The 15,063-nt window shown below is 35.7% G+C and overlaps 1 protein-coding gene across 1 annotated transcript in view; it reads right to left on the reverse strand.

Annotated features, from left to right (window-relative positions):
- The window catches only part of LOC129235105 (cell adhesion molecule Dscam2-like), a gene marked incomplete in the record, with an annotated part of 703,156 nt that overhangs the window by 610,763 nt on the left and 77,330 nt on the right, over positions 1 to 15,063 (reverse strand). Inside the window, 1 exon segment of the mRNA XM_054868789.1 lies at positions 13,648 to 13,806. Within this exon segment, the coding sequence (XP_054724764.1) occupies positions 13,648 to 13,806 (159 nt within the window).

Raw genomic sequence — 15,063 nt, forward strand, 5'->3', positions numbered from 1 at the left:
TATATCTGAACCTTATTATACCTAGCATATCATCATTTATTAATGTAATTATATTACCAATATGTGTAAATGTACAGACGTAAATCCAGGCATTTATTTAAAACTAGCTGCGCTGCCCGTCTTTGCCCGGACTACCTTGAAAATAAAAGTTGTGTCAAATCACGTATGTTAAACGATCATGCTTAAATAAAAGAAAAAAAAATCATGTTAAATTTCCCTTCCAAAGAATGACGACGGACATTAAAATACTTTTAAGAAAGAAAAGAAGAAGAGAAGAAAGAGAGATAAGGAAAGAGAGGAGAGAAAGACGAATAAGAGAAGAGAGAAAGACAGAGAAAGTAGATGAGGGGAGAAGGACAGAAAATTCAAGAGAAGAACAGAAAGAGAAAATACAAGAGAAGAAGAGAATGAGAGAAAAGAGAAGATAAGGATGAGAGACAGGTAGCTAGAGAAAGAGAAGGGAGAAGAGAGAGAGGCGAATAGAGAGAGAGAGAGAGAAGGGAAAGACAGAAAAGAGATAAGAGAGAGAGAGGGGTAAGAAAAATAGAAAATAAGAGAAAAAATGACGAGTGGACAATTAGAGCAAAAGGAAGAGAGAGGCGAGAAAGAGAGAAAAGAGAAGATAGGTGAGAAAGACTGAAAAGCGTTGAAAGAGAGGAGAGAATGACAGAAAAGAGATGAAAGATAAGAGAGAGACAGACAGAGAGAGGGGCAGGAAAGAGAGAAAAGAGATGAAAGATAAGAGACAGACAGAGAGAGAGGCGGGAAAGAGAGAAAATAGAAGATAGGTGAGAAAGACAGAAAAGCGGGGAAAGAGAGGTGAGAATGAAAGAAAAGAGATGAAAGATAAGAGAGAGACAAATAGAAAGAGGGAGGTGAGAAAGAAATAGAACAAAAGAGATAAGAAATGAGTGAAAATGAAAAGTGAAGAGAAGAGTAACAGAAGAGATGAACGAGATATAAAAGGGAAGAGAAGAGCTAAAAGAGAGGGGAAAATGAATACAGAGAAAAGAAGAGAAGGAAGAGGGACACAGAGAGTAGAAGAGAAGAGTAGAAAGAGGGACACAGAGGATAGAAGAGAAAAGAGAGAGACTGATATATAGAGAGAGAGTAAGGCGAACATGAGATAAAAGAGAAGACGGAGAGAGGGAGAAAAAGGAATAGAAGAGATATAGAAGAGATGAGAGATTGAAAAAATGAAAGAGAAAATAGGGAGATAGACCCCCCCCCCCAAAAAACAACAACGCAAATCGAGATTAATTATTCTGTATTTTTTAATAAGGCAAGCAACAAGAAAAATACACACGTTTATAAATTTTAAATCGTTATACAAGTATCCTTCGCTTAGAATAACCTAGAGCACTAGCAAGAAGTTTACAAATCCATATTACATATTAAAAAGAGCTGACCACAGAAAAGAATGTGCTGAAAAACTGACATAAAGCATAAGAAACTTAAAAAATGACAGTCATTACTTTCAAAAGAGACACTTCATAACGAAGCGGTGACATTCAATATCCGGCAACAAAAGCAAAGAAAAACTTTTGTAATGATCGCCAAATTGCAGCTTGGCACGCGACCGGATCACGAGATCAGATTCTTTGTGCCAATAATGAAGTGCGCCCTGGCAACGGTGGGCTGCTTTTTTAATGGACGGACGCTCGTGCAATCAAGGTGCTCGTAATGGATTACGGACAGCTTCGGATGCCTTTGGGCTGGAATGATGGTCTCTGAAACGATTCTTTTTTTGAAAAAGTGTCAGAGGAAATTTTCCATTTTTCTTGATTTTTTTTCTAATTTGTGTCGCAAACGGGAAATTTTACTTGGAATATAACTTGACATAGAAACGTAACAAATATGATATTGTGGAGAATCTATGTAGGGGAATGTGGGGTGAAGTGAAATAGTTAAGATAACCAAAGTGGTTAAGATAACTGAGTTTTTTCAAAATGAACAAATCGGAAATTTGTTTTGAAAATTACAGTACACAAAGAAAGATCATTGTATTTTATAATAAAACTTGCGTTGAAACAGTATTTTTAATGTTTGGCAGTAAATTTGATTCTTCAAAAAAAAAAGTGGAAAATTTTTACTTTTTTTTTTAATCATTTGGCAAAGTGAAAAATAAAGTATTTTTCCAATGAAATATTTTCTATTCGATTATAAAACATATTTTGAATCAAAACAATCAGTAAATAAAAAGATAATGAAACAATAAACGAATTACTAAATGGATAAATCAATTGATATATGAAGAAAAGTAAATGAGAGGGTAAAAGAATATGAATAAGAAAATAAGTGAATGAATGAATATATATACAGTCGAGCCCCGACTTACGCGAGGGATGCGTTCCAAGACATCTCGCGTAAGTCGGAATTTCGCGTTGTGGAACAAGGTATGTTTAGTATTTTTTTTATAAGCATACCCAATTGTTTCAGACGTTTGTAAACACCCCTCATATTGTTTCAAGCCATTTATTAACTATATATTGCAGTATCTTTTACAAAGAACTAACTTTTTCTGTATTTTAGAAAAAGCGTTATAATTTGGCATAAAATTCTGTAATTTAGCACAAAATCAATAATGGGAGGAGAGAAACTTAAAATAAAGCAGTATGGTACTTACAGTATGTACACTACAGCATTATTATAGCACTTAACGGTATAGATATAGTAAATATATTTATAATTTGAAAACTGAAGAAGAAGGTTTATGTAGCTCGATCAGAATGTTATCCGAATGTATTTTATCAACGTTCATATGTAAATGAAAAAAAAAAAGTTAAGAATCGGAGCAGTTATATGCATAAACCAGCGATTCCCAACCCATAGGCCGCGGCCCAGAAGTGGGCCGCGAACAGCATGTTACTGGGCCGTGGACATTGGTCAAGAATCTAAACCAAGATAAAACTTGGGGTATTAATTTCAAAATTTTTGCGAAAATTCTCTAATTAGATATACCGTCACTCAGAAACTCTCCCTTGCTCATCACAATAAGGAACTTCGGGATTAAGGATTTTCATATTTTCTAGAAACTTTCCCCTATAATTGAAGGTGAGATCTAATGAATCAGAAACTTCTTTTATGAAAATTGCCAAATAAACTAGTATTAGCTTCAAGTTAAAAATGCCTCTCCTTTGCTGAACTGCATGACTAACTATTGAATCGAGGCACTTCAGGGGCTTTTCGACAACCTACCTACTTGAATGAGACTTGTTATTGCAGTTAAAACGAGCTGATGTGTGCATCACATGACTTCCTTTTACTCCAATTTAATGTCTTTTTCCCATTATTGGCAGTTTTAATATGATTCAATAGTTCACTCTCTAAATATCACCAACGGTGGCCAAATCGAAACCAGATTTAAAAATAAATAAATAAATAAATAAAATTGCCAAATTGTCGTCAATTTGGCTACAAAACTTGGCGACCAAAAACTGGCGATATATCGCCAAGTGTCGACAAATTATAACACCACTTGAGTTTAAATCGAAATTAACAATGATTCCCCCCCCCCCAAAAGGGACAAAAGATCCCCCTTTTGAGCATCCGAATGCAACCAAAAAGGAAGGTGCACAACTAGACCCCACTAGAAGTCTATGTACCAAATTTCAACTTTCTAGGACATTCCGTTCTTGAGTTATGCGACATACATACACACGTACACACATACACACATACGCACATATGCACATACATACGTACATACAGACGTCACGAGAAAACTGGTTGTAATTAACTCGGGGATCGTCAAAATGGAGATTTCGGGTGTCTGTACGTTCCTGGGCACATACCCACGTGTGGTCGGGTTATAAAAAAATTCAATATTCATCTGGGGGTGAGCAAAATGGAAATTAAGGCCGATTTTTTGGGTGAATTTCTTTTCGCGAATACAATACTTCCTTTTTTGTAAAAGGAAGTAAAAATAATAATAATGTAGAAATGCATTGAATGTTGCGAATTATTTGTGACTAAAACTATCTAGTTTCAATCCAGATATCAAAGTCATTCTGAAAATTGTTCTTGTACAATATAGTTATATCTGTGGTGTGACATAAGGGGAGAAGCGGATTAACGTGTCCAGAACTCTTTTTTCAACTCACTTTCAGTCCTAATATGGTATATTATTTACATTTAAGGACAATTATGAACAGCCCCCCCCCCCACGCACCATAGAAAGTTTTGGCTGTGCAAGTAATGTACAGTAGTTAGTGGGCCTCAATCGCGTTTTCTACGAAACTGGTGGGCCGCACAATCAAAAAGGTTGGGAACCGCTGGCATAAACTAAAGCAAAGCGTTGTTTAGACTAATACAGTGGGTGAACTTACGCTTTCAGTGATGCTAAAGGAATGAAAGCCCATTCACAAAACCAATATTTAGTGTCAACGAAGCTCATTCTAACTCTCCGCCGCTTTTTTCCGAAAAATTTCATTTTGCAGGCGAGTAATTTGTGTCCACACTAAAAAATTCATTACTCATGAAAAACTCGCGTTATAGCCATTTCGCGTAAGTCAGATCGCGTTGTAGCGGGATCCGACTGTATAATTGAATTACTAAATGAAGGAATGTAAATGGATTCATTAATAAATGAAAACGCAAGTGATTTGTATGAATGATTGAGTCGGTAAACGAAATAAACTATTTCACTTCACCTCATCCACTTTGCACCGTATGTAATTGTAAAATTTATTCAAAATACAAATAAGCTTAATATTAACGAAATTACTACTGCGTTGAATATTAGGAGGTCTCAATTAATATTTAAAATGGTAATAACAATAACTTCATCATTTTATAGTTTCAAAAATATTTTTCGACATACAACAACATTTTACAATTTGAGCATCTTTTTTTTGAGCAATCACGATTGTTTATTGTTTTCATTTGACCGTTTTTGGCGTTTGGTTCCTTTTTCAGTCCCAACCAGGGGACTCTGCAGCACCACCATCCACCGGTCTCTGCAGGCGCGGCGGCTCCTCTAATCCTGAGCATTGACCCTCGGAATCCGCTTTTCCTTGGCGGTCGCGTCCATGTCCTACACAAACGCACGCTCATACACATCAAACACATACAAAAACACGTGCCTTTGCACACATACACGCCTACATGCATACACACAGGTCTACACATACACACAAGCCCACGCATGCACGCACACACACAAGCTCGCACATGCACGCACGCGTGCCTACACACGCACACACACACACCACTGCACACATACGGAAACACAAATATACACACATAACTGCCCAGTAGTTGGGGCTTGGGGGGACAGGATCTGTTTCTAGAAACAATAACTCCAATGAGTAGGGTCCTATCGCAACTCGTGATTGCGAAACACATGATTTGAATTCAAAATTTCAGAATTCAAAGTAATTTTTTTTTTTTTTTTAAATTGCCTGCATTACCAAATGCTTTAATCTTTGCCGGTATTTTTTTCCTGACTGGAATATACTACATATGGTACTACATAGTTAAAATATTTCCAGATAGGTTGAGCTAAAAGCAGAGAAAATACTTCATCATCTCACTTTGCCCCACTATTTCACTTTGCCCCATGTTCCCCTACTAATATTTCATCATACGTTGTTTCGTTGGATAAATATTGTGTAACAGCATAATAAAACTAATATGATGCGTAGGGTGGTTCAAAAATACATGCAAGAAAAAAAAGTTTCTCCTAGATAACGAGAAACCCCTCAATATTTTTAGACTCTTATGGATAATAATATACTAGAAGAATTTTAGCTTCCTATTTAAACTGAAGGGGGGGGGGGGGGTACTCAACACCCTCTCCTAAACTTCATACGTATGGGCTAAAAAAAGACATTGAACTGAAAAAAAAGGAACATATTACAACATACACTAGTAATACGCATATACATTGTAATAAAGTAATTATTTACAAAATAGCAGCTGGAAAAATATTAAATGTTTGTAAATTTGTGGCATTTTCTATACGGCGACTAACGCTAATTTAAGGGGTCATTGAGCACCCTCTTAAAATTTAAGTAAGAAGCTGAAACGTTTACAGCATAATACTATTAGTAAGTCTAAATAAATAAATAAAAAGGGGGGGGGTAGCCTGGACTTTAGCACAAATAAAATAATAGTTTAAAAAACTAAAAAACACGCTTTTGTAGCAAAAAGAACAAAAAAGTGAAAAATAATCTTTGAATGATAGTAGTTGACCAATCACTTAATTTTAATGTAATGCAAAAAAGCGTGAGGTGCTGTCAATTTACATTTTTGCTTGGACAACAAATGGAAGAAATTCAAGACAACTGATAAGCAGCCCCCCACGCTTTTTTGTATTACATTAAAATTAAGTGATTGGTCAACTACTAGCATTCAAAGATTATTTTTCACTTTTTAGTTCTTTTTGCTACGAAAGCGTGTTTTTTTAGTTTTTTAAACTATTATTTTATTTTTCTGTTTTTTAGTCTTATGTTGAAGAATTATCAAGTAAAGTTTTTTTTTTTGTGCGGTATATGAAAATTTGAATCAGATTGGAACTTAATTGACGAAATTATTTATAAAACGAGTGCGAGGTAATATCTTAAAGTTAAGACAAGGGCACCCCGATGGGAAGCTACTGTGAGTCATCGATGTATGTTTGCGGAAATCATATTTATATTACTTTGAAAATTTGAGATGCATTTGAATAAAAGTTTTGTTCAACAATGGTCTGATCGGCAATGAATTTCCGATTGAAGGCTCACCTAAATTTTGGCATGAAATTAGTTAAAAACAATTATATTTCATGTTCTAATTACCTTGGAACTTTGGAACAAATTTTGTCTGATGCAGAAAAATTAAAGGTTTTTGTAGATATTTTTAAATAATTTTTGCAAGCATTTTTTAACGTATTTTTTTATTTAATTTTCCCTTTTTCACATTGTTGGATTTATGCCAAAATATTGATTAAAATCGGAAAAACTAACAATTAAAAGAGTTAATTAATTAATTTGATTATAGAACATTGCATTGTCATCGGGTCTGAGGTCGCGTGCCAAATTTCAAAAGAATCCGATCGCAGAAAGTGGGCGAAATTTCAGCTGCAAGATTCCGTTACAAGATACATACATCCATCCATCCATACATACAGGTGAAGCTAATAAAAGCGTGTTAAAAAATATATATGTATATTTGAACCACCCTAATGCTGCTGCTATCATAAAACTTTGTATTTTTCTTGTGAATTTTTGACTCTTACATAAAATCGCTACTACTAAGTTTTGGTAGTGGAAAAAGCAGAACCAAAAACTTCCCTCATCTTTGAGCTATTAGCATTAATTGCAAATCAGCATTTTTATGGTCTGAGGGCTACCTATGAACCAGTTTTTGTTTGATTCCATCTGTTATTTCCTGAGATATAACAGTCATGCATGACGAAGAAAACGTTCGATTGATGTACCCCCATTGCAGGAATTGGCGCCAAAAACTAATATGCACTAATTCATTTTAGACTACATACGTATACCAAATTTCATTCGATTTCATACAGTAGTTTTTGCACTAGAGTGGCCACGAAAAACCGATCATGTACAAACACACACACAGACATTTCCCAAAAATGTTCAAAATGAATTTAGCACAATTCGTAACGTGTAAAGCCGCCAAACTTCGAAAATTCTCATAAATCCAATACTTTCTAGAGTTTCTATAAGTTTTTTTAACGGAATCGTGAAACTCAATCAATTAGAATGATTTTTTTTCCAAAGAGTTATATAACTCTAAAAATACATTTTTCATTTGAGGCAGTGAGAAGCAAAGGGATGCAAGTGGACATTTTAGTTTTGAGTAAAACCTGCTTAAAGATCAGATCCTAGGTAGGCTTTCATTGACTTCTTTTTCTAAATCAAGCTGCAGATCGGAGCCTACCATAGCTACTAGTACTATATCTTGACCCAAGAAAGAGGAGGGGTTCACCTACCATTTGTACCAGTTATCTCCAAATTTTTAATTTTGCCACTTGCTTCCCTTTACTTCTCACTGCCTCATTTAAAGAGAAAAAAAAAATAACTATATAATATTCTTGAATTAAGTATGACTGGCATTAGCGTCATAAATATCAACAAAACTAACAGATGGTTTACACACATCACAAATAACCCTGTTCAATATGAGATAAAATCCTCTCCAATACGAAAATGTTTCTATTTTACGTGTGCGAAAATGAACTTTCATTCAAACATGAATCTAATGGGATAAATATACATTAAGTTGAACAGATTGGATTGATGAATTAGATTAATTTAAGTTGTGCTCATGCATGCGAAATGTGGGCACACTTAGATTGCGCCGGGCCTGAAAGAGCCAGTTATGTTTTCGATTTCTGTAAATATTGTTTTATACCATGGTAGAGAATTAATTGTTGCAAGCTACAACAAATAAATTCTGTGCCATTTTGTTTAGTTTTGTGGAGTTTAAAATTTAGCGAAAGCATACGAAGTTAGTGTGATTAATCGATCTTGAAATTAAAAAAAAAAAAAAAAAGAAAAATTAATTTTTGGCCTTTTGAATTCAAATTATGTTTTTCGCAATCACGAGTGTGTGTGTATGTAGGCGTGTGTGGGAGGTGGTATGTATGTTTGTGCGTAGGGGGTATGTGTATGTGTGTGTAGGCATGTGTGTTTGCGTCTGTGTGCAGGTATGAGTGTGCGGGTAGTTGTGTGATGAGTGTTTGTGTATGTGTGTTGGGGGGGATGTGTATGTGGGCATATGTGTTTGTGTCTGTGTGCAGGCATGAGTGTGTTGGTTGTTTGCGTAGGTGTGTGTGTATGTGTAGGTGTCTGTATGTATGCATGCGTGTGTATGTGTTTCAGGGTGCGTGTGTTTGTGTGTGTGTGTGTATGTGTTTGTGTGTGTATGTGCAGGTGTATGTATGTGTGTATGTGTTTGTGTGTGTGTGTGCAGGTGTATGTATGTGTGTATGTGTTTGTGTGTGTCTGTACGTGCGTGTATGTATGCGTGTAAGTGAAGGATATTGACGCAACCTGGAGACTGTTTTCGCTATAGGAGCAGCTTCGTGAGGCGGTCGGTCGACGGTGATGCTGCAGAGGGTGCTGGCGGGAAAATAAAATCGTAGGACATCAAAACAGTCAAATGAAAGCAATAAGCAATCGTAATCGCTCAAAAAAAAAAAAAAAACTTTTGATGACGCATCGGATCAAATTTGCTGAACAGGTGTATTAAATCTTTTACATTTTGGGGAACTCCTTGGACCAAATAACAGAAAAAATTGAACACCAAAGTTTTAAGTTTTATACTGCTCAAATTTATAAAAAAGTTTTTGCAACATTATTTTATCACAATACGAGCATTTTAACATGATAATTAATTCTAAGGTAGCCAATGAGGTCTTTTAATTGTCTTCTGAAACATATTCTATGAATAATAAACAAAAGCAACAGCGAAATAAAAAATTAACAAATAAGCTTAGTGCTACAATATGATTAAAGTGAAAATCACACGTAAATAAAGCGCAATTTCCCAAGAAAATACAGCATATAGCTGTTTTAAGAATATAATGTAGCATTTTCATCAGTGCAAACAACTCACCTCACAACAAGAAAGTCGTGAGAGAACTGAACGTCACCACGTGGGGTTGACTTAAGATTTGCTGGTTGTTTAGTTGCGCCTCTTGCAGTGAATTCCTATTGGTTCACCCACTTGGTATAAATACCGGTGTCCACGTGGTGATGATGACATTCAGTTTTCTCACGTCTTTCTTGTTGTATGGCGAGTTTTTTTTCACTGATGAAGAGGCTCTATTGCAGCCTTAAAATAGATATATACCGCATTTTCTTGAGAATTAGATTTATTTACGTTGGTTTTTCTCTTTAATTATAAAAGCAACAGTGTTCTTAATTACAACAAATATTTCTTTTCTTTTCTTTTTTTTTTTTTTTTTTACTTGCCTGTGATTTTTTTTTTGTAGAAAAGTATTTCTCTCTCTAGAATAACTTAATTGTATGCACACAATATTTATTTACATTTAACATTACATGCAAACCACTTTTAAGAACGCAATCTTTTATAAAAACTAAACTTTTACTCACATTTTAGGACTATTTGATTAAGAAAACTGAGATCACTTGAGGAGCTTCTGTCGAAGTTTAAATGAACCCTAGTGCTCTGCGAAACCTAGGTTTACGACCTCTGTGCTATAAATGGATTCTCAAACAACAAGAAAAAACGAGCTGATGTGTGCATCACATGACTTCCTTTTACTCCAATTTAATGTCATTTTCTCATTATTGGCAGTTATAATGTGATTCAATAGTTTACTCTCTAAATATTACCAACAGTATCGAAATTGAAACCAGATTTAAAATTTAAAAAAATTGCCAAATTTGTCGCCAAGTTGGCGACAAAACTTGGCAACCAAAAAGACTGACGATATATCGCCAAGTGTCCGTCAAATTATAACACCACTTGAGTTTACATCGAAATTAACAATGATTTGCCCCCAAAAAGGGGCAAAAGACCCCCTTTGGAGCATCCGAATGCAACCAAAAAGGAAGGTGCGCAACTAGACCCCACTAGGAGTCAACGTACCAAATTTCAACTTTCTAGGACATTTCGTTCTTGAGTTATGCGACGTACATACACACATACGCACATACATACATACAGACGTCACGAGAAAATTCGTTGTAATTAACTCGGGGATCATCAAAATGGATATTTCGGGTGTCTGTACGCTCCTAGGCACATATCCACGTGTGGTCAGGTAGGAAAAAAAAAATAAATAAAACTCAACATTCATTCGGGGGTGAGAAAAATGGAAATTAAGGCTGATTTTTGAGTGAAATTTTTTTCGCGAATACAATACTTCCTTTTTACTTTCTTCTATATCTAATATATAGAAAAAAGTATTGGATTCGTGCAAATTTCCGAATTTCGAAGGATTCGAACGTTTTGAGGTGTGCTAAGTCCATTTCGACTATTTTTGGAAAATGTGTGTGTGTCACGTCTGTGTGTGACCAGTTTTTTGTGGCCGCTCTAAAGTAAAAACTACCGCATGAAATCGAACGAAATTTGGTACACATATGTTCCCCTATGCGACCTTGTGCTCATTGGTTTTTGGCGCGAATTCCTCCAAGGGGGTGGAGCAATGGGACGTTTTTTGAGTTACGCGTGCTTGCTATTCCTCAGGAAGTAACTGGCGGAATCAAACAAAATTTGGTCCATATGTTGCCGTTAACAGCAACAGGTGCTGATTCAATTTTGGTGTCAATAACTCAAACGTGGGTTGAGCTATAGAACGTTTTTGTCGTCAATTGTGACTGCTGTATCTCAAGAAATAATGAACGGAATGAAAGAAAAATTTATCGGCAAGTAGCCCTTAGTGGGTATAACAGCTGATTTTATTTTGGTGTCAACAGCTAAAAATGGGGTAGCGCAATCACCCGTTCTTTTTTTCCATTGTGAGTGCCCTATCTCAAGAAGTAATGCTACGTTCTGTTTGAAATTTGGAACATATGTGAATCCATATGTAAAGAGGCTTTGGTTCAATTTTGACGCCAATCACTCCAAGAGGTGTTGATTTTTTTCGAATAAAAATATTTTTATTAATGCAACAATAAGAAAGATAAATCGTAATAGATTGTCGTCTGCGTATTTCTCGTGATTTTAATTGAATGGAAATGATCGGAAATATTATCTCAATGATTTAAAATTTTTAACTGTTGCCATCTTGCGTTTCTTAACAAATAAAATATTTGTAATTAATTCAAGTAAGGCTTTTAAAATAACTTTCAATTTTCGCTCTTTGCTTTGCTTTTGCAATAATTCAGACATTGGGATGGTCGTCAAGTTTTTGCATGTGTCATTTTGTTTTTGTTGGGAATATTGCTTCCTCGTCAAGCATGGGGAGGGATCAGAAAAAAAAAGAAAAATATAGAAGAAAGTTTCGTGATGACCACAACATACTAGTTTGTAAAAAGAAGTAAAAAGTAGATACAAATTTTTCAATTTACAGCTGGGAAAAAATAGGTTTGGCAAACAATTTTTTTATGACCATGTAGTGAGAATAAAGGTTGAAACGAGAACGGTGGGGAAAGCGAGAAGATGAATTCTTTCTGCCATGAAAGGAAATTGATCCGCCATAAGTCATTCATCTTACATATCTTACCAGATAACTCAGCATCAACTTTCGGGAGATTTTCCCTCATTTCTATAAAAGTAAAATATGGTGAAAAATGGACAGTCTAACACTGATTTATAATCTATACGTATATAAAAATGGCTGTGTGTGTGTGTATGCTCCTTATACAAATAAAGTTTTTTTCGGATATTTTCCAAATTTGGCCCAGAGGTTCTTTGATGCCTGGGAACTCATATGGTGTTTTTCTCCCTTAGGTGGGTTTTTGCTAGAAAATTTGTGAAACGGAATATTTACTTCTACTAATAACAATGACTAAATTTTTAGAACTTAAAAATCCAAATAATAATTTTAAAAACCATTCAAAATGAACCTAGTTGAAAGCATTGAGCTGTAGCAGTAAAAGGAAAGCGACCTAATCTGTTCGTATTTTGTTCAAGGGAGTATGGCAAAAGAATCGCAACTCAAGTTTTATCCTGTAAAGCCTTTTGCCATGCATTTTTCAAATCCTTAATATGTTCAAATCGTTGTGGCAAAAGAAACGGTCTTTTGCCATTGAACAAGACGTTTTATCGTGCAATTGGTCTCGCTCAAATGAGCGGAACATGCGTATCAAATTGTTACTTTCCCCCCTCATTCAGATAGACTTATCTTAACTGGAGTTTTGTCAATTCCATACAATCCGTGGTTAGACCATACATTGCATGACTAATAATTTTCTAAATATTCTAATAAGCCTGATTGAAAGACTACTGCGAAGCACAAATTTAATTAAGTTTGGATGAGCAATGATTAGTTATTTTTTACTTCCTTTTACAAAAAAGGAAGTATTGCATTCAAGAAAAAACGACCTTAATTTCCATTTTGCTCACCCCCGAATGAATGTTGAGTTTTTTTTTCGACTCGACCCCCTATGGATAAGTGCCTAAGAACGTATAGACACGTGAAATTTCCATTTTGACGATTCCCGAGTTAATTACGACGTGTTTTCTCATGACGTCCGTATGTACATATGTGCGGATGTATGTCGCATAACTCAAGAACGGTATGTCCTAGAAAGTTGAAATTTGGTACGTAGACTCCTAGCAAGGTCTAATTGTGCACCTCCCCTATTGGTTGCATTCGGGTATTTCTAAAGGGGTCTTTTGTCCCTTTTTGAGGGGAAATCATTGTAAATTTTGATGTAAACTCAAGTGGTGTTACAATTTGGCGGACACTTGGCGATATATCGCCAGTCTTTTTGTCGCCAACTTGGCACCAAATTTGGCGATTCTCTTTTTTTTTTAAATCTGGTCGCAATTTTGTCATTGTTGGTGATATTTAGAGAGTAAACTATTGAACCACATTAAAATTGCCAATAATGGGAAAATGACATTAAATTGGAGCAAAAGGAAGTCATGTGATGCACACATCAGCTCGTTAATGAATAATTTTTCATACTGTGAGGTTCCGCAGTCTCCTTGCCTTCTGTGGTCATAGATTTACACCCTTTAGGTCCTGCTGACGTCAATCAGATTAAAGCACCAACTTACCTCTGATGAGAGAAGAAGTGATAGATGTTCCATCCTCCCTTTTCCACGAATAGTCCACGTGATCTCGAACAAAAGAAGGGACTTGACAGCGTAGAACAGCCGTGTTGCCACGCACCACGAACTCGTCGTAGACTTGCACCTTGTAGCGACGACGAACGACTGCAAAGAGAACGGAATAAGTTTAATCATTCATCCTGTTATAAGTTTAGTTGTGAAAACTCATTTCATATTCACTTCTGAAGTTGCTTTAAATTTGACTGCTTCCACACTTCCCTGACTAACTGCCAGCAGACTCATGACGGCAATACAGTGGTCGCCGCTTACTTGAATCACGTTTATACTAAACAGTTTTCTTTACTAATAATAAAGCTGAAAGTCTCTCTGCGCAAATGCGTCTTGCAAATGCATACTAATATATTTTTTTTCTTTTGTCGTTTTTACGTCTTCATTAAATATGCTGCGTGTTTTAATAATCTTCTTTACTAATAATAAAGCTGAAAGTCTGTCTGAATATGTCCGGAGGATGTCTGGATCTCTGTGATGCGCATAGCGCCTAGACCGTTTGGCCGATTTTCATGAAATTCCGCACAAAGTTAGTTTGTAGCATGGGGCTGTGCACCTCGAAGCTATTTTTTTTAAAAATTCGATGCGGTTCTTTTTCTATTCCAATTTTAAGAACAAAATTATCATAAGATGGACGAGTAAATTACGAAATTATCATAACGTGGAACCGTAACATGAGCACAATCCAATTGGTGAGATACGAAATTATCATAACGTGGAACCGTAACATGGGTACAAGCCAATTGGCGAGAAAATTCACCACCTATTATTTGTAAATATACAGGCGAACCAAAAGACCATTTAATTTTTCTATTACGGGTAAAGCCGTGAGGGTACCACTAGTAATTCCATAAAGCGGCTGATTCGATAAAGCGGCTAATCCAATAAAGCTGGATTTCGTTATGCTTTTCACAGTTTGATTCATTAAAGCAGTTGACTCAATTAACCACTGATTCAATTAAACGTCATACACTGTACTAGGATGGGCACAAGCTTTGGTTCGGAGAAAATCAATATTAAAATAAGAGTGTGTAAATCAGTGGGCAGCAGGAGGGGGAGGGGTTCAAGGAATAATAAACGGCAACGAATAGGGGAGTTTAAACCATCGTCCAGTAATGGACGATAAAAGGGGGTAGCGATTGTGCTACCCCCTTTTTAGCTGTTAACACCAAAATGAAATCAGCTTTTATACCCACTAAGGGCTACTTGCAGATAAATTTTTCTTTCATTCCGTTCATTATTTCTTGAGATACAGCAGTCACAATTGACGATTAAAAACGTTCTATAGCTCAATACCCAATTGAGTTATTGACACCAAAATTGAATCAGCACCTGTTCCTGTTAAAGGCAACA

Source organism: Uloborus diversus, chromosome 2 (genome assembly GCF_026930045.1).
Source record: "Uloborus diversus isolate 005 chromosome 2, Udiv.v.3.1, whole genome shotgun sequence".
In the NCBI taxonomy this organism is placed as follows: domain Eukaryota; kingdom Metazoa; phylum Arthropoda; class Arachnida; order Araneae; family Uloboridae; genus Uloborus; species Uloborus diversus.